At 41.2% G+C, this 26,652-nt stretch overlaps 1 protein-coding gene across 6 annotated transcripts in view; it reads right to left on the minus strand.

Moving 5' to 3' along the window:
• The window catches only part of ITGA9 (integrin subunit alpha 9), a 294,730-nt gene that overhangs the window by 92,939 nt on the left and 175,139 nt on the right, over positions 1-26,652 (minus strand). For all 6 annotated transcript variants that reach the window (XR_012157453.1, XR_012157452.1, XM_078851717.1 and 3 more), the window contains one exon: positions 14,209-14,359. Coding sequence is in view for 4 of the 6 variants with exons in the window: in XM_078851717.1 (XP_078707843.1) it covers positions 14,209-14,359 (151 nt within the window). In the remaining 2 variants the exon portion in view is untranslated. The remainder of the gene's footprint in view (positions 1-14,208; positions 14,360-26,652) is intronic.

The raw sequence follows: 26,652 nt of genomic DNA on the forward strand, positions 1-26,652 counted from the left end.
ACCTTCCAGACACACCAGAGATCTGTTTCAGGGCACTAGGGTCCAGTGTCCTCCTCTAGCACCGAAGCCCAGTCACCAATCTCTTGAGGAGTAACTGGATGCAGTTGGAAATTTCACAAAATCAGTTGGACTTGTAAGATTTTTGCCATTCTCTGAAGAGCAACTCATGAGATTTTATTGCTACTGAATGCAAGCCTGACCCTTAGCCCAGTCCAGATCTGCAGGTCACCTCCTTCACATATCTCTAAGTTTGTACAAGCCCTCAACCTTTTTCTCAGAACAAGCTGCTCTGCAAGACAGCACACCCCCCACTCATAAATGATCTAAAGCAGTGGTTCTCAACCTCTCCAGACTATTACCCCTGAGGGAATTCTGCACCAAAAAATGAAATATTCCATGCACAGGTATGGGGGGCTCCTGATGCAGGGGGAGGCTTGGCAGAATGGGGACTTGGGGGGGGGGGCTCAGTGGGGAGGTTCTGGGTGCAGGAGGCTCCTCATACAGATGGGGCTTGGCAGGGGGGTTCCAGATGCGTGGGTGGGGGGGAGGGGTCACTGTACAGGGAGCTGCTCCCCCTGTCCGCCCAGCCCCTCTGCATCCACCCCCACAACCGTACCTCCTCCCACGCTGAGCCTCACACACACACACCCATACTCAGACCCACCCCCCACCCCATGGTACAAAGCTTCCTGAAGCAAGGGGAAGTTTCTGGGGCTTGATCTGACCCAGCCCTGGTTCCCCTGTGCAGGGAAGGTGGAGGGGGAACTCTGCTTCCTTCTCCCTGCTCCCAAGCTGGGACTAACATCCATCCCCAGACCTCCCTCCCCCCAGTGATTTACCTCTCTCTCTCTCTGAGCAGACAGGCTGAGCTGCTGAGAGGGGTACAGAGTAGCAGTAACAAAAACACTAACCCAGGAACCTATCCTCGCAACAAAGCCCGTTGCCAACTGTGTCCACATATCTATTCAGGGGACACCATCATAGGGCCTAATCACATCAGCCACACTTATCAGAGGCTCGTTCACCTGCACATCTACCAGTGTGATATATGCCATCATGTGCCAGCAAAGCCCCTCTGCCATGTACATTGGCCAAACTGGACAGTCTCTACGTAAAAGAATAAATGGACACAAATCAGACCTCAAGAATTATAACATTCAAAAACCGGAGAACACTTCAATCTCTCTGGTCACTCGATTACAGACCTAAAAGTGGCTATTCTTCAACAAAAAAACTTCAGAAACAGACTCCAACAAAAGACTGCTGAATTGGAATTAATTTTCAAACTGGACACCATTAACTTAGGCTTGAATAAAGACTGGGAGTGGATGTGTCATTACACAAAGTAAATAAACAACCCCTCCCCTTCCCCCCCCCCACCACTGTTCCTCACACGTTCTTGTCAACTGCTGGAAATGGCTCACCTTGATTATCACTACAAAAGTTTTTTTTTTCTCTCCTGCTGGTAGTAGCTCACCTTACCTGATCACTCTCGTTACAGTGTGTATGGTAACACCCATTTTTTCACGTTCTCTATGTATATAAAATCTTCCCACTGTATTTTCCACTGCATGCATCCAATGAAGTGAGCTGTAGCTCACAAAAGCTTATGCTCAAATAAATTTGTTAGTCTCTAAGGTGCCAAAGTACTCCTTTTCTTTTTGAGAGGGGTGAGTGAGCACTGGTCCAGCTACTCTTTGCTTCCCCACAGAAACCATTTTCTGCAAGGAAGCAAAGGGATTCTGCGCAGGAGAAGGGCATTTTTCTGCTGCGCCGCAGTTGCGCACAATGTCACCAGGAGTAACGAGTGTACCCCTTTCAGGAGTCTCAAACCCGAGCCCCATCACCCGGGGCTGAAGCATGTAATTTAGTTTTGTGTGGTCCAAGGCAAATGTGCTGCATGCTACCGCCTAATGCCAGCCCTGCACTTGGAAACCCCCTACATCCATCCTGTGACCCCCCCCACCCCAGGTTGAGAAACGCAGATCTAGATGAATTGACGTACCCTCTGGAAGACCTCTGCATAACCTTGGTTGAGAACCACTGCTTTAAAAACACTGAAACAGTTAAGGGACAAACTCAAGAAAGACTAAACTCTGGAAAAGTGACATTTTTAAAAAAAATTTACCTTTAAGATAAATCAGTTCCAGCTCTGTGTCATCTTAATCTGAGCCTAATCCTTTTAACCCAGGAAATCTGCAGCTAGTTTCAGAATGTACAGTATATAGAACCTTAAAACATCAAGACCTAAGAAATCATAAATTGCTGTAAAACTTTTAAGTTAGATCATAGACCCCTCAGGAAAAAAAATGAAAATGTAAAGACAAATCAGCAACCAATCCAAAATACATTCTCCAAAAATACAAGTGTTATAGACAGGTCCTTAATTAGTAAGCTCCTATAAGTTGTAGTTTGAAAACCATGATGCATCCTTTGCTCACAGAAATGTGAAACTGTAGCTCTTGAATGGTCCACATTGTATATTAAAACTCCATCTTTTTCATACTTTTTCTAACATGGTGTCTAAGTCAATGGCATGCAGCTTCCATATCCTCAGCCAGGTTCTACATGCTTCCGCATACCAAAAGTGCGGTGAAATCAGTAAAGAAAGGGGGGGGAATGAGAGAGAGAGAGAGAGAGAGAGAGAGAGAGAGAGAGAGAGAGAGAGATTCTGGTCTCCAACAATGTTATGTTTGTTCATTAAAAAAAGGGAAACTCTGAAAATCTTACACAAAAATGAATGGAGGCACAAATGAATCCAGTTAAGGCAGCCAGGCAGCAGAGTATGTCTTAGGCCACGGCTGTACCTAATAACTCTTACAAAGCTGCAAAACTACAGACTTCACAGAACTAAATGTCTGACAGGCAGGAATAAGAATATCCAGACAGGAATCAAGGTTTGTGTGTCCAAAAGACATGCCCAGAATTATATGTTGGTATATCCTAGTTGAAAGGATTATTTTCATACTATTACAAATTCAAATCAAAATCTGAATAAAAGTACCATTAACATTCTATTAACAGAGCATCACATTAGATTAACAGCTTTGTACAGAGAATCATGTGTGACTAAATTTCCCTCCCCACCCCAAACCGTACTCTGTTTGTGGATTAATGCTTTCCAATATGTTTTGTAATAATAATTAAAATACATCCGTGTGATGCAGGGGAGAAACTGCCCACCAGCTTGGCTGAGTTAAGGAGAGCCTTTGGGCCCAGTTAGCCCCACCCCATTATACCTGTAGCCAATGCCAGGCCTGGAGTCGGGAGAAAAGGGGAGAGCTGACTGGCAAAGAGGCAGGAGCTAGCTACCATCCTACCTGAAGGGAAGGATCACTAGCCTGCCAGCCAAGGCAGCCACTAGTGAGCACCAGAGCACTGTCTCTCAGCCAAGAGAGACGGTGGAGGAGACTTTGGAGCCTCTGGCAACCTAGGTAACTGGGTGACTGCAGCCCAGAGACGTTGTGGGGTTCACCAAACTTACAGCTGTCCCGCCTGAAGGAACCTGGAACCATGCCACGAAAGATCCATGAGAGGGTGCCATGGGAGGCAGAGCACTCCAGCGAATTGGACTATAAGGGCCATACTCCAAACTGAAGGGGCCTGATAGGAAGTAGCCCAGAGCAGTGGATTTAGACCATGTCTACACTAGCAAAACTTTTGTCACTCACGGTGTGAAAAAAAACATCCCCCTGGGGGATAAATTTTGTGAACATAAGTGCTCATGTGCACAGTGCTATGTCATTGGGAGATGCTCTCCCGCCAACATAGCTACCACCACTTGTCATAATAAAACCAGCTCAACAACAGAGAGCTCTCCCCTGACAATATAATGCAGCTACACGAGCGTTCCACAGCAGCACAACTGTATCAGTGCCGCTGTGAGCTTGTAAGTATAGACATGCCCTTAGACTCCCTCCTCGGAGTGCCCCTTGTTCAGGGGTCAACTCACACAGGACCCTGGGCTGGGACCTGGTGGAATGGGAGGGCCTGGGTCCCCCTGTCCCTCCTGCCTGAAAGACTAAGGCGCCTGGACCAGAGAAAAAAGGGGCCACCACAAACATTATTTTTAAAAATTAAAAGCAGAAAAAAATTCAAAATGACAAAAATAAAATGCAAGAATCAGTATTAATTTCATAAAGGAGTAACAAAAAACATGTTAATTTTCCACTGTGTTTTCATACTGTAAGCTGCCCAAACGTACATACAAAAGTGATTCAAGAACACTAACAATATGGTATTCAAACTTTAAACACTGCAATTCATGGCTGCTTAATTTTAAAAGAAAGATATTAAATACCATAAGCAAATATAGGTGGTATCAGTTCTTACATGTACTGCAAAGTTATCTATCTATCTATCTATCTATCTATATAATAGAAAACTCTGTAACTGAAAAACCTTTTAAAAGATTAACTGGATGCAGAAAATGTGATAGAAAATAACCAGAAAAAAGCCCCCAAAGGTAATTTTTAAAGTGTGAAAAATAATATTTAGCTTATAATAGCAATAATGACTTTGGCACAGAGCATTTCCTGGGGATTAATTAATTTTAAATCAACCTAGAGCCACAAGTCCCTCCAAGTCAATTATTAATCTCCAGGAAATGCCTTTTAGAGCCACATTCATTTACTTCAGCTCTTCCATCCTCAGAATCCTGAACTCAACACACGTCAACAGGTTTTGCACAGCAACAATTGAGGACATGGCCAATCCCTAAAACAGTGCAGGGAGAGATTATAGTATGCAATGAAAACTGCATAAACTAATGGCAATGTTGAAGTGTAAGTATATAATCATTACTTATTGAATTGGGATCTTGAAACAGGTTTGATCTTTTAAAAATAAAAGCTTAGCAGTTCACTTGTAAGGCTTTATTTTTAAGAGGTGCTGCCCTGTTTTATGGAAGAGCTTTGTAGCACAGGCTCTCTTTTCCCCCTGCTAAGTGGAAATTATTCAATTACTATTCTGCAGATGGTTGTAGTCAAAAGTCATACACAGGTTTCCTGCATTCCTCCCACAATCAGGTTGCTCTGCAATACTCCTGTGGCCCCGGAATCAGCCTGGTTCAAAACTTCACACAGCTTGGTTGTTATGGCTCTGTTGACTTACTATGAGAGAATGTTGCCTACTCACAACTATCAATTCAGGATCAAGCACTGAAAAAAACACAAAAAACCCTAACACCCCACTTGACTAGAGTTATTTTATGAAACTTTCATCTGTATTCTTCGCTCATGCATTATGAAATGTCACAAGAAGTGTTTTCTCACAGTCCTGCTCTTTTCTGTACTGAAAGAACAGATTACCAGCCTTATGCAGTGTTGTCAGCCTGTCAGAAACCTCCTTTATGTCAGAGATAAGCATACCTAGCTCTGATGAATTTACCTGGATCCTGTTTGAACCCCTTCTGAAGGTGAAAGGTTATTGCACAGAGAGGAGGAAGGAGAGAAAAGACTTTTGCATTACTTAATTTTCAAGAAAAATGAAGGCACCTTTGAGAGCATTTCATTTGACTCTCAAAGGAAGGGAGGAGAGTCTGAGTAAGACAGAACAGAGAAGGGAGAAAGAAACATACATTCTGGAGCCAAACATAGTGAAGTTTTTCTCACACTGGCACTAGTCAGGAAGTTCAAGACAGCATCATCAATGCCCTGGTGCACCGGAATAAAACAAAAGGAAAGCAAAGCATTTACAGTATTCTGAACAACACTAGCCCCTTCTTTTTCAACTTGCACCTCAAAGCTCACTTTTGCACTCAATACAGGGGTAACTGGGGGAATTTTAAGGGCTAGTGATAGACAGGAAGTCAGACAAGATCAAATATTTCCCTCTCACCGTAAACTCTATGAATCTATATATTTATGAAAGCTCTTTGCAATATTCAGAACATCTTTACATGGTGTACCCTGGTTCTTCGGCCCTTATGCAGAAAAAAAACACCCATTGACTTCGGAGTTTTGCTTGCAAAAGGACTGTAGGAGCATGCCCTATGTTAATAAAAAAAAATTAAACAGTGGGATTCAGTTTTATTTATAGATCCTATTAACACCATGGGAGATATTTGAGCAGGTAGATGAAAGCAAACAATTACCATCAGTTCCTGCCATGGAGCAGTGATATACAGTGTGCCATAGGGCAAGCACCACTTAAATAAATATAAGGTTACAATTCTATTGGAATTTCGGTTCAGGATGCCATTTATCTCCTGGCACCATCTTGAGCTGCCTGTCTTAAAAGTGAGCAAAAGAAACTCCTAAGAGACCGGAACTGACCTTTTGGAGCAAAGGCTGATAAACTTCTAGATTCAAGTTACAAGTAAAACAAGCGAAGAACCAACTGCCTGGTGCTATAAAGAATAAGCCATTGAAAGCTGACGGTTACTTAATGGCCTCTAGAAAGGTCATTAAGCTGGGTTTAATTTGGTATTTAAACCCCACTCCTAAAAGAGACAGGGGACATGTTTTGTTCCAAAAGGTTTGTCACTCTGGATGCTATTATATTATTGCTAAACCTCAGTGTTAAAAGCAGTGCCAGCTAAAATTTAAGTTTGGGGGTGGGTGGGAGAGAGGAGATATTACTTAAGCATTTTGCAAAATATATATATTTGCTCACAAAAGAAAAAGCTGTAATGATCTTAGTTCATCCTCTTCCTCTCACTTTAACCACTTCTGTGTCTTTACAGGCCTATTATTACATTTGAAGTCAAATGAACTATATAACCATAAAGCCATCTAAGCTGCCCATGCTGAACTTATGCTGTTTAGAAGGCACTTAATGAGTGGGGTATTGGGAGAAGAGACCTAGAAAAACGTTGTTAAATCAATGCAAGAAGAAGAAGGAGAAGAAGTGGGAGTAAATTGCTCCTCACAAAGACAGGGCAGAATGATCTGTCCCCGGGAGGACTGACTATGTAAAGATAACTCTGATCAAGTGTAATGAGCTTATAATACACTGAGATCTACTCTCTACAGTGGATATACACTGGTTTCAATGTTACAGGTCAGCACTGGCCAATGGGAGGAAAAATTTTTTCCAAAAGTAATGGGAAAAAATATATATAGGTGAAATTCACCTCCGTGTAGGGGGCCAGTAGATATCCTATGCCCTACTTAAACCCCCATTAAGTAGGGTTTAAATTTCAAATTAAACTCAGCTGTAAAAAGTAACATCACTTTACCTTGGACATTTATTAAACTGTTTTTAAGAGGATACGTAGAATCAGGACTACAGAGAGCTTTTCTAATGGCAGAGATCTATTATTTGTATTTATTTTGAGGAGAAATAAGGAGAAGTGGTGTAAATGAGGAGAAGTGGTGGTTTAAAAGAAAAGAATTTGCAGAATTAAACCTGGTGGCATAGGCCCTGACTCCGTGGGTGCTCTGGGGCTGGAACACCCACAATAAAAAATAGTGGGTGCTCTGCACCCACCAGCCACCCGCTTATCAGCTGTTCAGCAGGCAGGAAGTGCTGGGGGACGGGAACCATGGGGGCGGCAAGAGGCGGAGAAAGGGCGGGGTGCACTAGGGGAAGGGGTGGAGTGGGGATGGAGCACCCACCCAGAAAAATGAAAGTCGGTGCCTGTGCCTGGTGGTTTAAAGTTTGACAACGAACTGGAGATTTGCATTTGATAACCAAAAGTTGTGTCTTTGAGCAACAGTCCTCCTTTCATTTCAGCCTCTGGCTAATAAGTGTATGATAAATTTGAAGCCCCCAGAACTGCTCTCTGGCTACTGCTAAGGAAAAGGATTTCTCTCTGTCCCTCACTCCAGATTACTCCCCCACTTTCCTTTATTCCTTTTTATGCCCTCCTCCATGAATAGCTCTCATACCTTGCTTTTGAGGCTCAGAGCTTTTCCCCAACAGCACCAGAGTGGAATTGACCTGATTCTTGTCAGTTTAACTGCTGCCTACCTCCTGTGAATAGCAGCCATGAAACAGACCAGAGTAAACCTGGGAAATTAACATGAGAACATTTCCACCAACACTGAAATAATTTGATTTACCAATCACTGCTCCCCTTTTGTGTTCTCGTTCCATACACCTGTGAGCAAGCAAATTTACTGCCACTAATGTTCGTAGAGAGAGAATTTCAGTGTTCACGCCAGATATGTTTGGGCTCTCAGCTAACCAGGGAACAGAAACAATAGCACGTAACTTATCTGACCAATCAGAACTAAGAAACCTGTTCACTAAATGAATATGAATAATGAAGAAAACGGAGGAAATCATGGCCTTCTTGTGGAAAAAGCAGGCTAAACTTCTTAAATAAATTATTCACATTACATTTGCTCTGCTCTAGGCCAGAGGCTTGTTAATTTCACTCAACTGTTGCTTGGGAAACCTATGAGAAGCAACAGAGGCATTAGAGGTTACTGGCTGACTATGGACTCATGGGGTCTGCCAGAAATGACCCATAGTGGGAAATGATTGTCAGCAATGGGCTTCCCCTGACTTCTTCTCCCCGCATCTAGTGTTGCAAATGGTTTAGGCTCCTAGATTTCTACCTCCCATTGTAAAAACACTGAGATCTGAGGGTGCTATGTAAAAATGAAGCATTACCATTACTACTTTTGAGTGTGCTTCCAACAATGCCAGAGAAAGTATGGCATGATGCCTCCGGATTCAGTCACTCTTACTGTACCTCTGTTGAAAACATTTTTATCTTGTCTACATCACCAGCTAAACATTTTCAACACCAGCTGAGGAATGGTTAGAGAAATGCTTGCTGTGACAACCATCGTCAGCAAATATCATTCTCGTCTTGTGGACAGATTCAAGGACCACACTGCGTCAGTTCACATGAAAGTTAAATTATGCAGAAACTGATCGTTCAGTGTTCTGTCCCTTACACACACATGCGCCAGTGAAAGCTTTCTGATCACCACTATTAAGGGGATTTTTCAGTCTCTGAATAATAACATTTTTTCTGAAACACAATTAAGATCACTGGATAATAAAATATAGATCTTCTAATTCCCTACTTTTAGTTTTATGGAAAGGGGAGGTTAGTTCATGATCTGAAGTGACACAGAAAAGGGGTCAAAGAAATTTATTTACCAAAAACAGTAACAAATACCATTCTTAAATCAAGAGGTGAGATTTTTTTTTAAATGAAGACAACAAGTTTAATCCTCACACTGAATCATTTAATCAGTTGATGCATTTTAATATATATGATTTATTCATCAATCCAAAAACATGCTCTTTCACACCCATATGCACCTGTAAAGATGTACGGTCTCATGTATCAGAGACCAAGGATTCCTGAGTTCTATTCCTCATTCTACCTCTTACACATTACGGTAGCTATGAACAAGCTCTTTAACCCCTCTGGGCCTCAGTTCTCTCATCTGTAAAATAACTTTCACATAGGGGTCGTGTGAGGTTTAATTCGTTAATGAGCTTCCACACACTTGGAGGAAAGACGTTATGGAAGTGCATAATATAGCTCATGCAAGGTAGAAAAGTAAGATGTAGCTAATAAAGGGTTGCAGCAAATTATTTCTCTGAAGGAGAAAAGGGGGGCTGTAGGAAAGAGAAGAGAAGAGAAGATGTATGAAATAGATACGGGGGAGGAGGGGAAGGAAGTCTAGTCTTGTGGTCAAGGCACTGGAGTACGACTCCGGAGATCTGAGTTAAATTCCCCCAGCACTGCCATAGATATCATGTGTGACCTTGAGCAGGTCACTTAATCTCTATGCCTCACTTCCCCATCTATAAAATGGAGATAATCATACTTCCTTTCACCCACCCTATATGTTGTCTATTTAGATTGTAATTCTTCCAGTCGGGAGCTGTCTCTTATTGTGCACATGCACTGCCCAGTACAAGGCAGGCCTGGATCTCAGGTAAGGCCCCCAGGTGCCACTGTAATGAAAATGAATAATAAGTGTGAGTCACCATCCATTGCACAGGTCTCTCTGGGTGATCACAGCTGTCCTTCATACCTTACTCAGGATTTAGGAGCAAAGACATCAATCTAGTCCTTAGAGAGTGAACACCTTGGGGCAGGAGAGTTATATGCCATGCTATGCATCCTTGTGGGACTCTATAAATAATAATATCCCTGTGTATAACCTTGAGATCCTGGATAAAAGGTGCTATAAATATATTCGGTATTATCATGAATGATAATTTCCTGTTTTCAAATTTACGAAAGGGCTATCGCTAAATGATCGCTTCCTTCTGAAATTTCAGTATAGGTGGGGTTGGAAGCTCCAACAGTTAAGGTTGCCTACCATTTCTCATTATAAAACCCAGTTTTCAGTTGCTTATAACTTAGCCAAATTTTAATTGTTTGGACTGAAATTTTACATGCCAGGTGTCTGCCTCAGTGTATGTCTACACAGCAATGTAAGCCCGGGCTTGAGCCTAAGGTCAACTCTAATGCCCCTTGAGTCCACACACCAATTGTGCTAACCTAGGGCTCAGACCTATGGTCCCAGGATGCTGCAGAGCTCAAGGGGTCCAGCCCTACTGCTTTCCTGTGTGCACATGGCTCCAGCTTGACTCGGGTCCTGGAAGTCCTGAGGATGTATCCCAGAGCTTCTGACAGAAGAGCATTCTGCAGGCAGCCAGCAGAGTGACTGGAAGCACTGTTACTGCCTGGCCAAATGCACTCCCCCTTCATGCTCCGGCTCCTCCTCGCTGCTGTGCGGAGCTTGCCGAGAGCAGGGAGTAAACCTGACAGGTTTGAGGTTGCCAGCATGTTGGGGATCATCCCTCCCCTGGCCATGCTAAGCGGGGAGCTCTGCTGCTCCCCTTCCCTACAGGGCAGCCGCTTGTTCCTGCTCTGCTCCCTGTCCCTTGCTCCCATGCCCCCCTGCCCTTCCTGGGGCTGTGCGCACAGAGGCGCCCTGGCAGCGTGCACTCTGATGGCGGTGAGTGGGAGCCAGCCCCAAAACCTCCCCCCTGCCTCCTGGGCTGCAGTGGAGGCAGAGAGAAGGAATCCTAGGGGATGCTGGAGCACACTGCACCCCAAGCCCTGGGGATGCACTTCAGGAGAGCCATCTAAAAATTTAGAATTGCAAAGTTTCATTTTAACAGTTTGACAGCCCTGGAGACTGACGTCCTAATTATCCTCAGAACAGGTGCACATGGGCAATGTCCTGCCAATGTAACTCAGCCTAGAGGTGGTGAGCCCAGTTCCCAGATTAGATGGCTGAACCCTTTTGGCTGAAATTTTTCATTCTCGTTATCTATCTCAAACTGAATAGTGTAGGAAAATTTCAGCCCAAATGGTTAAAATTAGGCAAAGTCATAAGCAACTGAACCCAGGGTTTTATCATGAGAAGGATGAGACAGCCTTAACAGGCAGTGATATAGAGATGAATTTTAAAGTGTATATATATAAAAATCTCAGTTATTTGCATAGATATTATATAACTGCTACTTAATATTTTTATTTGGTTTTCCATACTGTGACTACAGTCTATATTTGAACATTTTTCACATTTTAAGAAGTGTGTCGAGTGATCAGCAAAGCTGACAATCAGTGCTGAGTCTGTTTAATAACTGAAAGAAGCAACAGGTTCGAGATGTAGTAAAATAAAAAGTAAATGTACAGGTTTGAAAAGCCAACCCCTTATAGTAACCTCTGCTTCATGTGTATTTCCCAATTAAAGGACTGACTTTCAGAGGCTATGGAAAGAAAACTTCGGGCTTTCATCCATGGCACAGAGGACAACTGGCTGTAGAGTAAAAGGAAAAAACAGAGAGGGGAATAAATGAGGTCTTTCCAATATCAGTCAGTGTACTCTTTTTCACACGATGAGAAGCAGCAGTAGCTCTGCTAAGTAATGTCACTCTCATAGTTCATGCCCGCTCAGCTTCCACAAGAAAAAAAGGCAGCAACAATAACACATTTGTTTAAATAAATGTTACTTTAATAATTACAGAGTTAGGCCAACATTTTCCTTAAGCCATAATCTTAGGCATTCTGTCTCAATGTCCCTTATACACCAATTTTGTTTTGTCTAAGAAGATGGCTTTTTTAAAAGTCTCAAATTATTGTCCTCTCACTTGTAGTTATAACCACCATTTGCAAGTTCATTGTATTTAAAATCTAAGAAGCAATACTCTGGAGACACATTGAAAACAAACCGGAGGGACACTTAACCGTAAATCAAGAAGAATGTCAGAGGCAGGTTAGTAAAGCCCATCTTGCTAGCCATGTGTTTTTTATCCTAAAGTTCCCCACTGCTGAGAAAGATCATCATGCAGTTGGTCCCTCTCCACTTGGGTGATAATCATTAAATGGCAGTTGTTGCTAAACGTTTCTATGCAACAATAGACTCTTTCACTCAGAAACTGCTCCACTAGGGGGATTCTTCTGAGTCATCATTTTTATTTGGTATTTTATGTCTGGATTTTTGCCTGGGCAATTTTCAACCAGGAACAAAATATGTATTTTTAAAAAAGTATTACAATGTGTACTGAGTATAGATGTCAGAAGTTGGGAATGAACTATGGAATTTGTGATTAAGAGTATTTCAGACAAATTATATCCACCGAGGTTAGTGAGAATTGGTACTGATGTAGTCTCTGCACAGCTATAATCCAGTTCCCATCTGGATAAACTATGAGGCCAAAGGCAGAGTATTTTATCCTAATGAGAGAGCTGAGTGAAAGCCTGCTGTAGAGTAAAACTGCACAACAGCACTCTTGTCACTGAGACTCTACAAAGTAGTTAGTTGTTAATAAAAAGAGAGGCGAGTGGGAAGGGGGGGGGCAGAACTGCAGACACATCAAAAAAGAGCGGAGATTACAGTGCAACCAGTATAGGAAAGGGATTTTGAAAATGTAAGACTATACGCTCACTTGATCTGTGGTGAACATTTTCTTAACAATTTCTAATTTATATTAGAAAGATTCACTAAAGAGTGAAATAAACCGAAAAGCAATCTCTCATTTGCTCCAGAAATTGCTTCCTCACATCTGTCTCCAGACTGCGTTAGACACAGGTGCAAGCTAGAGCATCGAGGGCAACAGTATCATCTTTAGCTTGTTCCCAGACAGTACTTGCCAAAAGGAACAAATGAGGTGCCTCTAGTGGTCTAATTAATCCATGTGTAAAAGATATTCTACCCTAGCTACAGAACAAAACAAAATAATTATTTAAAGCACATATATTGAGTTCTGGTCCTGTTCCCACTGAAGTCAATGGAAACACTCCAATGGCAGCCAGGACAATCCCTAGAAATCTATGTGTTAAACTCCCATTAACATCACAGTGCATACTGGCAGATGTCATTTCTGTTTGTTTAGACAAAGAGCTACAGCATACATGTAATGTACTTTGTCTGATGCGGCACATTACAATACAAAACTATTGCTCTAAAGTTCTTAAAAGTAACTGAAAATGGAATATAATGCTCAAAATTGAAGACGAGGAGAATTACTGTCCATTAGAAGTGTTCCCACACCTCCACACCCCCGGCCTAGAGTGGAAGAGTTTTCCTTATAACCAAAAAAACTGTCAGTCTTTAAAATATATTGAATGACTTCAATGGGACCAGAATTTCACCCATATATTTTGCCGCATCTTTGCTGTAGTTTTTAACTTCTCTGTGTTAGCTCAGCATGATACGACCAACGAGCAACAGCAGACAGAGCTTCAGCAAAGAGGGAACAATTGTGAAAGCCAATATTTTATAAAAGTAAATGATAAAAATTCCTCTTATATTTTACAGTGTCTGCTCTTCACAATTTCTTTAACATGTGTTACTTCCATTCAGAACCATCTCTGGCACACCTCTATGTTAAAAGATGATTACAATTATTATTTTTAAAGAACTTAGATCCTACATCAGATTATGCTCATGAGAAATTTGAAAGACGTAAATCTAAACAGGAAGAAATCAAAGCTCAGACTCTTAGTTTTTCGATCCCAAACATTCTACTGTGAATTCTAAAACAACCAACCTCTTTCTAAACAACCACCTTTCTTTTTCATTCCCATAGCCATCTCAGCAGCAGCAACTGGTCAGTCCGATATGATGTGTAGAAATACAGAGTCCATCATCAACACAGATTAAACTCACAAAACAAATAGCTTAAGTAAAGACCTAAGATAAGCGGGTACAACCTCAGAATTCCTTGGAGATGTGGCTATTTAACGGTGGGTCTCAATTTGTCCCCAGGTCCATTAGGTATGTTTCCAGTAACATTACAAAGTCTGCCCTCAGGGAGATTGTCCTTTCTTACCTTTTGCCACATTTTGATAAAGAAGAGCTCCCTGGAAAAGTTGAAGAACACGTTGGTATCATACGCATCGTCCCCAATGTTAGAGATGGAGATATTAAGTGAAATGTTCTTTACTGCTCCCAATGCCAGATAGCGGGTTTTCTCATCAACACTGTAATCAGAAGTGAACACACAAGTTAGTGCCTTGCTACTCACTCACTTTCTTCCTTCCACCTTCAATTGTTTACGAAACCAAAGTCAATATTAAAATGCGTATCACATGTGAGATGTGTGCATAATGGTACCAGCATAGGACTGGGTGCCAGTAACGTCTCAGTTCTAATCCTGACTCTGGCACTGGCTATCTTGCTGGCCCTAAGCAAGTCACTTAACCCATCTTTGTAAAATTGAGATACTTATTTTAATCTACAAAAAGAAAAGGAGGACTTGTGGCACCTTAGAGACTAACAAACTACGCTCACGAAAGCTTATGCTCAAATAAATTTGTTAGTCTCTAAGGTGCCACAAGTCCTCCTTTTCTTTTTGCGGATACAGACTAACTCGGCTGCTACTCAAACTTATTTTAATCTACTGTACCATCACAGAACTATTGTGAGGATTAAATAGTTACAGTTTATACAGTGTTTTGATGATAAAGTGTTACGTAGGGGCTAAGTATTGTTATAGTAATATTCAAAGATAAATGCTCTTCTATTTTGTTTCCTAAAAATGGAAGGTTATTTTAACATTATAGTAACTTTCTGAAAATCCTCTTACTTTGAGCTCCTCTGCTGAAAAGGACAAAACCAAAGAGGGCTAGTCAAGATCTAGAAAGCAACTATATGCTGAAAAGGAATTTTAAGAAGTTATAACCATCCACTGAATAATAATTAGATTGGAAGTTCTTTGGGGCAGGGATTGTCTTTTTGGTCTATGTTTGTGAAGGAACTAGCAGGATATGGGACTCCTAGGTGCGAACACAGTGCAAATATGTACATACATACATACATATCAATTTATCCTAAATCTGTCTTTCCCAACACACCTGTAATACATCTATCCCACATTATTTTCTCTCTCTCACACACTCACACACACACCCCCCGTCACTAGGTATTTGCAGTACACTTAGGCATTCTGGCCAGTCTAGAACCAGAAAAGTACATACATAAGCATAAGATGTAAATGTTAACACACCCAAAAACATACTACTAGGAGTTTAATGGAGGTAATGGAGTGAAGTAAAAGGGCACATGTTGAATGTAAGTTAGAAAATAAAAAGAGGTGCCAAAGCAGCCTAAACATAACCAATCTGGAATTGATCATTATTGTAAAAGGAATCCAGTTCCACTTAGGCCTGGTCTACTCTTTAAAATTTAGGTCAACATAGCTACATGGCTCAGGGGTCTGAAACATCCACACCCTTGAGTGATGTAGTTAGGCTGACTTAACCCCCAGCATAGAGACAGCTAGGTCGATCGAAGAATGCTTCCATCAACCTAGCTACTGTTGATGGGGATGTGGTGTGCCTACAACAACAGAAAAACCCCTTCTGTTTTTTTAGGCTGTCACACTACAGGATTATGCCTTCACAGCTACGGCACTGTAGCTATGCTGCTATTAGTCCCCATAGTGTAGTGTAATAGACCCAGGCCAGTTGGGTACAGCAGAGTAGTAGAAGGCAGATATACTGGCCCCTGGATAAGCAGTTTTCTGTTCCCTGACTGACCAGAGCAGGGGCTGCTCCAGACTAGGATGGAAACATGCCTTCATTTAGCCTGCAAAGAGCCAGTTGAAGCCATTAGGCTAATGAGAACACCTGACTCCAATTAACCTGCAAAGAGTCAGGTGAGGCTGTTAAGCTAATGTGAACACCTGACTCTAATTAAGGCCCCTCTGATACTATAAAAGGGCTCACTCCAGTCAGGCCGAGGAGAGCCAGAGGAGAAGAAATGCGGCTGAAGAGCTGGGTAATGAAGATACCCTCAAACAACTGGAAAGGGAGCCCTAACGTAAGAGTGAAGAAGGCGTTAAGAGAGAGAAGTGGGGGAACTGTGGGGAAGTGGCCCAGGGAAATGTAGCAACTCTGGCAGTGAAAGGTCAGCTGCCAACAGCTGCTGCCATTAGGGTCTCTGGGCCGGAACACGGAGTAGAGGGCGAGCCCAGTTCCCCCCAACCTGACTCTACAGAGACACCTCCTGGGAGGGGGAGACAGGCCTCTGTCAGGACAGGAGGCTAAACTGTTATTGAATAAGCCCGTAGGGATGAGATAGACTGTGCAAGTTCTCTCACCAACCTCCTTGCTGGCTTATGATGAAAAGGGCTCAGTAGACTGAATCCCTGGCCCTAGAGAGAGAGAAGGGCTACGTGGAGGGACACAGTGAGCCTCTGAGGTTAGCATAAACTTCCTGGAAGCGTGGGACCCACGGGGACAAGGTCGGAGCTCTGCCACAGTAGCCATACCTTTAGTTACCATGGAAAACATGGAGGATGTCATTGGGAAGGAGTTGTGTGGTGGCTCAGAAAAAAACTTCTAGTGGCATGCCAGGGGAAAGTGCCCATAAGGAATTTCAGATAAGGTGCAATCAGCAAAGTCAAAAACCTCCTTGCACCATTAATTTAACATGCACCCACACCATGGTAGGTATACCAATGCCCAGAGCAGCACACACGGTATCATCAGGAAGTCTGCTGTCTGCCCAAGCAGCATTTCAACACTGAAAATAGTTTAAATTATAAGAATTCCCATGGAGTCTACTAGGATTTCTACCAAGGAACCACCATGCCTGGGACTTACACCAGTCTTATGTTTGCACGTTCTGCTTTACTCAATTCCAACTCAGAAAGAAACCCTTGAAAACAACTGATTTACATGAGTCGGCTTATCTAATGCGATTTTGCATCTTCACTTCTGACTTTAGCCCATCTTTGTTTAATAGCCCAATCCTTTCAATGTACTACACAGAGCCCACATACTGACCTCAAGTTGATTTCCAAACATGACGAGCTTATAGGAACAGGCTCTCCTGGTAAATGGTATTGAATTGGTAACACAAGCTAACGTGAGAAAAGACACACTATGCTTCACCCACCTACAGCTAAAGAAGATTCTAGAATTTGATATCCATAGTTACATCATAAGTTCCCCGAAGCGGATTGGGAAACTTCTCACTGAGCAGTAAATTTGGGGTAAAATATTCTAGACACCTTCTTTAAAGTTGATCCTTATGAATTCATCATTGTAAATTCTGCGGGACTTTCCCACAAAATAAAGAGGTACTTCCAGTGCCTTTATCTTCTTAGCCCATTTTGTTTATAATCTTTGCTCACCATGTTCTACAATTCAGGACCATATTTCAAATGACAGCTTCTCACTGTTTCAGTACAAACTGCAAAAACTGTGCCTGAATTTTTATGGCTGCAACTAATTGCAGGCACAAATCCCACCTCTGAGTTGGCTAAGTAACAGCTTTGCAGGTACATAACTTTCTAAATGGTATGATTTGCTCTCACAATTATGATGCAAACAAACAAAGATGCAATTTTTGCAAAATTGCATCCACATAAAAGGGAGCCCTGGCTGGGAGCCCACTAAAAATTTGGTATTAAAATGTCAATTAGAGTCAAATCTAGCAATTTTTACATCAGTAAAACTCGCACTGAAGTCAATGGGACTTCTGCTCAAGTAGTCATTGAATTCAAGAGGCCAAATGCTGCAATCTTAAACATTTAGGATTGAAAAGCAAACAAATTCTCCTACCAAGACATGAATGGCAAACTACTAGGATCATCTAGTAATCACAAGTACACAGAAAAAAAATAAAACATCATTAATGTGAATTATTTCCTAATAAGTTCAAAATCACAGTATTTGCATACACTTAAAAAAACTAGATGAACAGCTTGCAGGCTTTAGTAAAATCTGGATGTATGTGTTGCTTTAGCAAGTGATGAAAACTAACAAAGGATTCATCAAGTGAAGGACGTGCTAGCTGCAATGCTCTCATCATTAATGTCTAGAAGTTGCCATTATTTGAGAGGCAGAGGGGTTAGGACTGACTCCATATCCTATCCACAACTTACTTTTATTTCTGCTCATGCAAACAATAGGAAAAAGATTCCTCTGATTTTGTAGCATTTACAGATTTAATAGTCACAACCAAAGAATGTGGTCATTTAATACTGAATAGTAGAACAGTTGTTTAGAATGATTTTTTAATAAAAAATTAAAGACCCAGGCAGTAACAATAAATAAGTACTGCATGTGAGCATAATGTTACTGCTTTCCACAGTGCCATTATCTGTTATAGGTTTCAGAGTAGCAGCCGTGTTAGTCTGTATTTGCAAAAAGAAAAGGAGTACTTGTGGCACCTTAGAGACTAACACATCAGACGTCAAGAATTATAACATTCAAAAAACAGTTGGAGAACACTTCAATCTCTCTGGTCATTCGATTACAGACCTAAAAGTGGCAATTCTTCAACAAAAAAAACTTCAAAACCAGACTCCATCGAGAGACTGCTGAATTGGAATTAATTTGCAAACTGGATACAATTAACTTGGGCTTGAATAGAGACTGGGAGTGGATGGGTCATTACACAAAGTAAAACTATTTCCCCATGTTTATTCTCCCCCACCCCACCCCCCCACTGTTCCTCAGACGTTCTTGTCAACTGCTGGAAATGGTCCACCTTGATTATCACTACAAAAGGTTCCCCTCCGCTCCCCACCCCCCCGCCCGCTCTCCTGCTGGTAATAGCTCACCTTAAGTGATCACTCTGGTTACAGTGTGAATGGTAACACCCATGGTTTCATGTTCTCCATGTATATAAATCTCCCCACTGTATTTTCCACTGAATGCATCCGATGAAGTGAGCTGTAGCATTTATGTATCATGTATGTTCAAATAAATTTGTTAGTCTCTAAAGTGCCACAAGTCCTCCTCTTATTATTATCTGTTATAGTGAGTTATATCTGAATGAAGGCATTTGTGGCAATGTTAAATTTAGCCACAAATCTTTCACGATATATTCCTCCATAGAAGAGGAGGACCTGATTTTTAAGAGAGCACTGACTGATCGCGGATTACAGCGCCAACATCAAATTCACATCCTTACTGAATTTTGTGAAAAGCCCCAGTGGTTCGAAGCTGACAGGAATTCAGATCTTCATCAGAAATGCAACAGAAGATTGTGTTTAAGTCTCATTTTAAGAGACTAGTTTCCTGAATCATTAAATCTGAGTACATCTGGAATGAATCAGGTACACTTTCAGCAAGACATGGATTAAGAAAAAGAATCTGCCTATTGGCAAGGGAGCTCCCAAGCCCTGTTTACTGCTCTGGGGCATGATGTCATTGAGCATGGAATGCCTGCTGTGATGTATGAACTGTACTACCAATATGATGCCATCCTTCTCCAGCATCTGCTGAACATTAAACAGGCTAGCTGCCGAGTCAAAATATGTCAGTAAAGCTGTGTTGTCACCGTATGGGAACAAGAAAATAAACCAAGCCATGCTTCATTGCAACAAGCTAAGACAAACAATCTAAGGAACAAAAATCAAACAACGGCTTTTGTTTTATTTTTCACTGAATGAAAAATTTTAAAGTGGCTAAACTTTTCCCCCAGATACATGGTTCAAGCCAAGGCAGATCATCTAAAAATAAGAAAGCATAGATCTAAACCTAAAAATCAAGGGGCAATCACTAAGCAAATTTTAAAACAAGAATAGAATAGAATTATGCTACACAGTATGTATAAGTGGAGAGCTGGGTGAAAGTTGTGTGAAAGACTATATAGCTATAGGTATATTATATATGCACACACAATAAATATATAATTATGTCAGCTTCTGTATAAGAAAAGGGAGTGGGCCTGATACTCAGAGGTGCTGAATACCTGCAGACCCATTGACTTAAAGAGGATGGGATGTGGGATGGTCAGCCCTTTGGAAAATATCAGGCTCCAACCTTCTTCTAGGGATCAGGTTTAGATTAATTAACTAAAACCTTCCCTTTACTCTGAATTCATTGGCTCTAGCACAAAGTATAAAAAGAAAATACTTTCATTTCCCCCCCTAAAGTTATTGACAAAAGGAAACAATTCTAAAATGTCAGGACATCAGAGGTGTCTCTTTTAACCTGCCCTCATCTTCTGTCCCAATCCCTGATCCCCTTTGCATTGCCTTCTCACAGTGATGCTGCAGTCATCTGGGAAAAAAAAGATTGGAAGGGAGAGGGCTACCAGAAAAGATCTACAACTTTCATTCCCTCACCCCCCAAGATGATGGTGCTTTAGTTACTGTGCATCTGGGGAGACATAATCTACATTCCAAAAAAGGTAAGCCTGGACTCATCCCCCAATTTCCTTTACTAGTCAGTAAAAAACACATATTGTACTTAACCTCCCTAATCTCTGCAGATTACTCACAGGGCAGGGAAGGAATGCAACAGGACTTTCTCCTACCCTGTTGGCCTGGGTCACCATTTTCCCCATTGGTATTTCAAGTCTTATATCCCTCACACAGTAGAAGCTGTAGTGCAGACAGGATCAACTGAACAGGATTAGACAACACATGGGTACCAAATGCCTAAACCCATCTGAGTCCTAACTTCTATGGGTGGAGCTGTACCAATGGGAGAATTAAAGGGCCCACTTTTGCTAATGCAGAGAAGGTATGGGTGGATAAATAGCATTCATCCTGCAACAAGCAAAAAGCAGAGCGCTTCCAATGCCACTGTTCAGCCTCACTCATAATGAGGCACTGAATATAACTACAGCTGTAGGGAATGATTATAACAAACCCCCCAACTGTGCAAAATTCACCCCGTTTGGGATTTCGTTACCAACTCTAAATTCAGACCAGACTCTCTAGAGAGATTTGCAAAGCCTTTAGGCGAACCTCAGCCAACTTATGGTTTTGAGTGAAATCTGATGAAACTCGTCACTTCACCTGGCTTTGACAGGAAAACATATGAAGATCGACAGTTTAGATTGTGCTTGATTTGGGGAAATTGCAAATCTTAGGGGTAGCAGACTCATAACAAATCCAAACAAAAAAAAGTTCACACAAACCCACATGAAGCAAAACCACTGGATGCTGCATAGCTCTGATATTGTCCCTTTCATTCCCATAAGCACTCGAGGTCACCTCTCACAGTCCAAAAGTCAATCTTGACTAAAGCTGGGGTGTCTGCTCGGAGGAGCTGCTGATTGGTCTTTTATTAACATACTTTAGGGGGGGCCAAAATCCTGCTGTCTCCTCAGCAGCCCTCCCCCTGCCCCCACTGGTGGGATCTGCTCCAGAAAGGAAGGGGACAGCACTTGGAGACTTTGATCTACAGCCTCTGTGGACCACAGAGCTCTGTAGAACTTCCTGGTTTCCAGGTCAGAGGACTTCAGTGTACAGGCTATGCTAGGAAAGACGGGTGGCTAGCTGATTATAAAACCATTCTCCAGATGAAGGAGCAGTACTTTCTGCATGGGGGCTATATTACTACAGTTGCATGGCAGCCTAGAAGAGGAGAGGGGGATTCTTTACTCCCCTGGTCCCTGTGGAAAGAATCCTGTCACACAGGCTAGTTAGTCTGTACACACACTGGGGCCCAGGATTAGGTCACAAAAAGTGAAAGTCTGATCCAATTTTTCCTTCTTTTCCGTGTCCACTTTTTTAAAAAACAAGAACACAGTTTAATGGTCCAGGAGAAGGAAGGCACAAAAGATTACATATACTGTCTGGCGGCTGTCCCTGGTCATTACTGGGGGATTGCAACAAAGGAGAGGTTACTGCTGTGGGATTAAGAACAATTATTACAGCATTCTCAGCCCTTCTCTGGGAATGCCAAATAGATCTTCTTTCCAAAATTCAGTTTCCTCACATACAGGGCCGGCTCTAGGTTTTTTGCCGCCCCAAGCAAAAAAAAAAAAAAAAAGGATGCCCAGAATGCCGCCCCTGGAATTGTGCCACCCAAGCACGTGCTTGCTTTGCTGGTGCCTAGAGCTGGTCCTGCTCACATAAATCTCACATCATCCCAGCTGACATGCCAGTGTTCAGTGACATACGCTTTCAATTTTTTACATTTTAAATGACATGTGCAGTGCATAAGCAAATCCATGTGAAAGATGCCACTCCCTTTCCCCACCCCCACGGCCCACTCTAGTTACACTCTTCAAAAAACAGGTAACTTTCTTATATTACTACTTATTTCTACAGAGCCACAGATGTGTAAGCCTTTCCAGGCAGAAATAAAAAGGCTAACGGGGGCCTGATTCTTATCTCACTCATGCTGGCTTTACATCAGTGGGATTCTCTTGATTTCCGTGGAGTTACATCTGATTAACAACAGGATAAGTGAAAGGAGAATTAGGCACAACATCCCTGTCGAATCTATAATCAAAAGCCCCGATTTTATACACACACATCCAGGACTTTATTCTCATAAACAGGCTCACTGAAGTCAATGGGCTTGCACACGTGAGTTAAGTTTTTCACGTGTATGGGTGTGTGCAGGATCAGGCCTAAAATGAGAACAGAGAGAGAAGTAAATATGAGAATGGAATAATTACTCCCACTGAACAGGAGGTAGGTGCTACATGTATGCAATGTGGATCCCACACTGATTACTTTAAAAAAAAAAAAAAGTTACTGCTTATTATTCAAAAAGGTCAAAGGAATGAGTTATGTTGTAATGGTGGATTAGCATAGATAGGCCTAGTAGAAGTACTTTAATACATTTTGAGGAGAAATTTAGTACTTTGTGCCACGACATTTCGACGGATTAAATCTTTAACAATGACAACAGGCAATACACATTTCCTGAGGAAAAATGAATCTTTTAGCAACTGAACTCCTTGTGAAATCTGACAAAACAGGTTGGATTTTATTTTCTCTTCCTGGAATGCAGGAGCAAAATATGGAATCAATTAGTGTGCTCGGTTGAGCACAGAAGAGGGAAAAGGGGACAAAAAGTCCTGTACACCAGTCATTTATAGATCACAACCAACGGGTATTTAACCAGGGAGGAAAACTTTTAAAAATGTACAGGGAATTTGTTACACAGTAGCAAGTGATTTATGTCAAGAAGATATGCCTAATTAAGATATTTTTAACTGAGAAATGAATCAGTATGGAACTCAGCACATACAACATTATCACCAGCAACTCCTCTGTTTCAAGCGTTTTGCTACCCTCAGCAAACAAGGCAACTCACCGACTGATCTGTACAGCAGCTCAGCTTTACTGGATTTTGTAAACTGCATTAAAAAGAAAATTTGTCTAGCTGCTGTCAATCTGTGCAGTATCTGCTGAGCTTAGATTTCTCAATGGCAACTAAAATACATGACAATATTGCAGTAGTTCAATCCTTCTCTTTGGTGAGACTGACATAATTGGTTATTAGTTCAAGAAACAGTTCTCTGCCCTACAACCTCTTTGGTATAGAATGGTCTACCAATGCAGAGATGTCCATGAAGAATGCAGGGTCTTATATTAGTTCAGTAGTTACTTCAAAAGGGAAGTGGCCACATATCTTGAAAGCCCTGCTGTAATCAAACCTTCTGTAATCAAACCTTCAAGACAGACATATTCCAGTGGATATATCCTGGTGATGATTACAAAATAAAGTTGCGTTAAGTCTCATTTATGCACTGTCCCTGACTGGGAGAGAGCAGCGCATTGCAAAGAGAGAGTAGGAATCCATATTCTTTTATTGCCACTGGATTTTTGAGCTCTGTAATCACTCATTACTTGTTGGTTCCATTACCATCTGGAGTGATTCAATCACTGTACGCTCAGCAGGCACAGGACTGGCCATTGCAATAGATGTTTTTGCGTGTGATAGATTTATGATGCTCTGAGTGCCACTGGCCAGATGGAAACCAAGGAACTATTCCTTCATCCCAATGCACACTCAATGGAAAACATTCAGCTAGTTCCCTAAGATGATGCTCCCAATGCACACTCAATTGAAAACATTCAGCTAGTTCCCTAAGATGATGCTCCCACTGCAACTTACATTATATTCTGTTTAATCACTGGCTCTGCTGGTAGCCCTTTCAGGAAACTGCAAATCAGATCCTTGACATGATGCAACAAAATTATCCACAAATACAATATGCACCTCATTAGCAACAGATTATAGCTAAGAATAGAGCTAGGCTATGAATAAAAAGCCTGCTTCTTTGAAATAATGAACTATGAATATTTAGTTACTTATATACTATACGATATTTGAAATGTACTGCACGCACAAGTACAAAAATATTATAGTAGGCATTTTCATTTTATTCCTTATGTTACACCAAATTGCTTTGGAATGACAGTCAGTTATTCTACAATATAATAATTCTAAGTGATGAAGTTGTTCATATTACAGGGTGATATCGCAGCATGATTGTGTGAGACATCACATAGGAAATTATAAATCCCCACATGTCCCACATTTACCCTTCTTCTTCTAACTGGAAAAACAAAGGAGCCTCTTAAATCTTAATACTGTCCTAGGATATTACTAGGAACTGACCACAGACTCTAAGTGTCCTTTGACCCAATAAATTAATATCATATTGGACATATATTTCAAGTGACAGCACCTACTTCAATGGACTTGGATCAGGCCCCAAGAGCACTGATCCTTCCTTTCTAATACTGAGATTGATAAAATTCCAGAGTGCACTCATTTTTCTTTTGTTTTCTGTAAAGCAGATAATTTGGCAAGATCTCTCGCTCTGAATAAACTGACTAGGATAAACAGACTATAAAAATATTGATTAAGGAAGTTTTTATTTAATGCATGATAAAATAAATGGAATAAAAACTCTTCATCTGTTATGAAGGCCTATAGAGCAAGAAAAAAATAGATCCTATCAGAAAAAGTAATTAAGCTCCAAATGAAAGGATATTCTTTTTCCTCATCACCACTGTTTTGCTAAGACACAGTGTAGGGGCAGAAAACCACAAAGCGCAGGCCATGAAACATGAGGCCTCACTGAAAACCAATTCCCATTGCCTGATCAAAGCAAGATAAGCTCTGTGGCATGAGCTCAGTCAAACTTATGAAACATTTTACTTCCTACACTAAGCCAGAAGCTTGCTGCTTTTCTCTGCCAGTTTTCAAATCTGATCAATGTAAAAACCTTTTTTTAAAAAAATCACAATATCTATAGTTAAAGGCTATAGACTAACTAATAAAAGCTGTTGAACTTCAAAATATTGTTTGTTCCTTTTTGGGGGCTCATACAGTATCTGTATTCTTAAAATATTTAACTACTTTCTATGCTATTCCCCTGTTGTTGGTGAAAAGCAAAGGTACATCATAACACACATTTATCTGCTACTTCTGGATTCCCTCAGCCCAGATTCTGTAACAGTTGGACAGGAAACTCTAGGTTGTAGTGAAACTATCAGGGCTACATTTTTAAGCACAGGCTCCTGCACCAGTTGAAACAAAGAGAATTTTACAGTTGACTTGAATGGGAGCAGAAGCAAGTCCATAAGTTGCATTTATAGTTTGCAGCCACAAAATTCTCATATGCAAACGTGAATGAAATGATTGTATCATTAAGTACCTATAAGAAATTACTCTTTTCACAGGTGCAAGAGAAATGCATACAAACTTGGGGGTTGATCCAACGCCCCTATAGAAGTCAATAGAAGTCTTACCTTTGTCTTCAGTGGGAAAAGAATTAGGCTTTTTCTGGCCACATCCTAGCAGCTCATATGGACATTTTTTTTTTTTTTATTTTCTATGGAGTTGGTTGGAATTTTTTTGACAAAACATTTTTCCATTGGAAAATAAAACTTAATAGAAATCAAAACATTTTGCCAAAAAGTATCAAATTCAATGAAGTTTGCAATGGAAAAGATTCTGAGGTCCAAGGTGGAATCTCTGATCATTTCCAGAGATAAGACACACCTAAATCAAAACCTGACATTTACCATTTGAAAACAGACTTTTCAACACACAATTGCATTTTGCAAAAACATTTCAAAGATTCTGTTTTCATCCAGGTGAGGAACAAAAACAAAATTTCAAAACCTTGAAATTCTTCACATAACAGGACTATCGTTCCCCAAACATCTCCCGTGTTCTACACGTTTCATTTCACAATTCTGTATTTCCAATGTAAATAATTTACAGTACTAATGAGTGAGAACAACAGGTATGTGTGGAAGGGAGGTAAATTTGGGTCTGTAATAAGAGCAGCAGATAGGGTATAAGCCAACATGAAAATAGCTTTGTTTCATTCTCCACACGGTTTGGTCTTGAGGGCAAATATAGAACTAGAAATATTCTAGCGGGTGAGCAATTCTAGTTCCAATGACAGATTAAGTGTAACTTTAGATCATAGGATTAGATGGGACACAAGCTGCCTTTGAAATTTTCTCATGAATAATAATTATTTATATAGCATTATTTTATCCACGGGTTCTTGCAGTCCTGTGTCTTTCCAAAACTGATTTACA

The sequence above is a fragment of the Lepidochelys kempii genome, chromosome 2, assembly GCF_965140285.1.
Source record: "Lepidochelys kempii isolate rLepKem1 chromosome 2, rLepKem1.hap1, whole genome shotgun sequence".
Taxonomy (NCBI): domain Eukaryota; kingdom Metazoa; phylum Chordata; order Testudines; family Cheloniidae; genus Lepidochelys; species Lepidochelys kempii.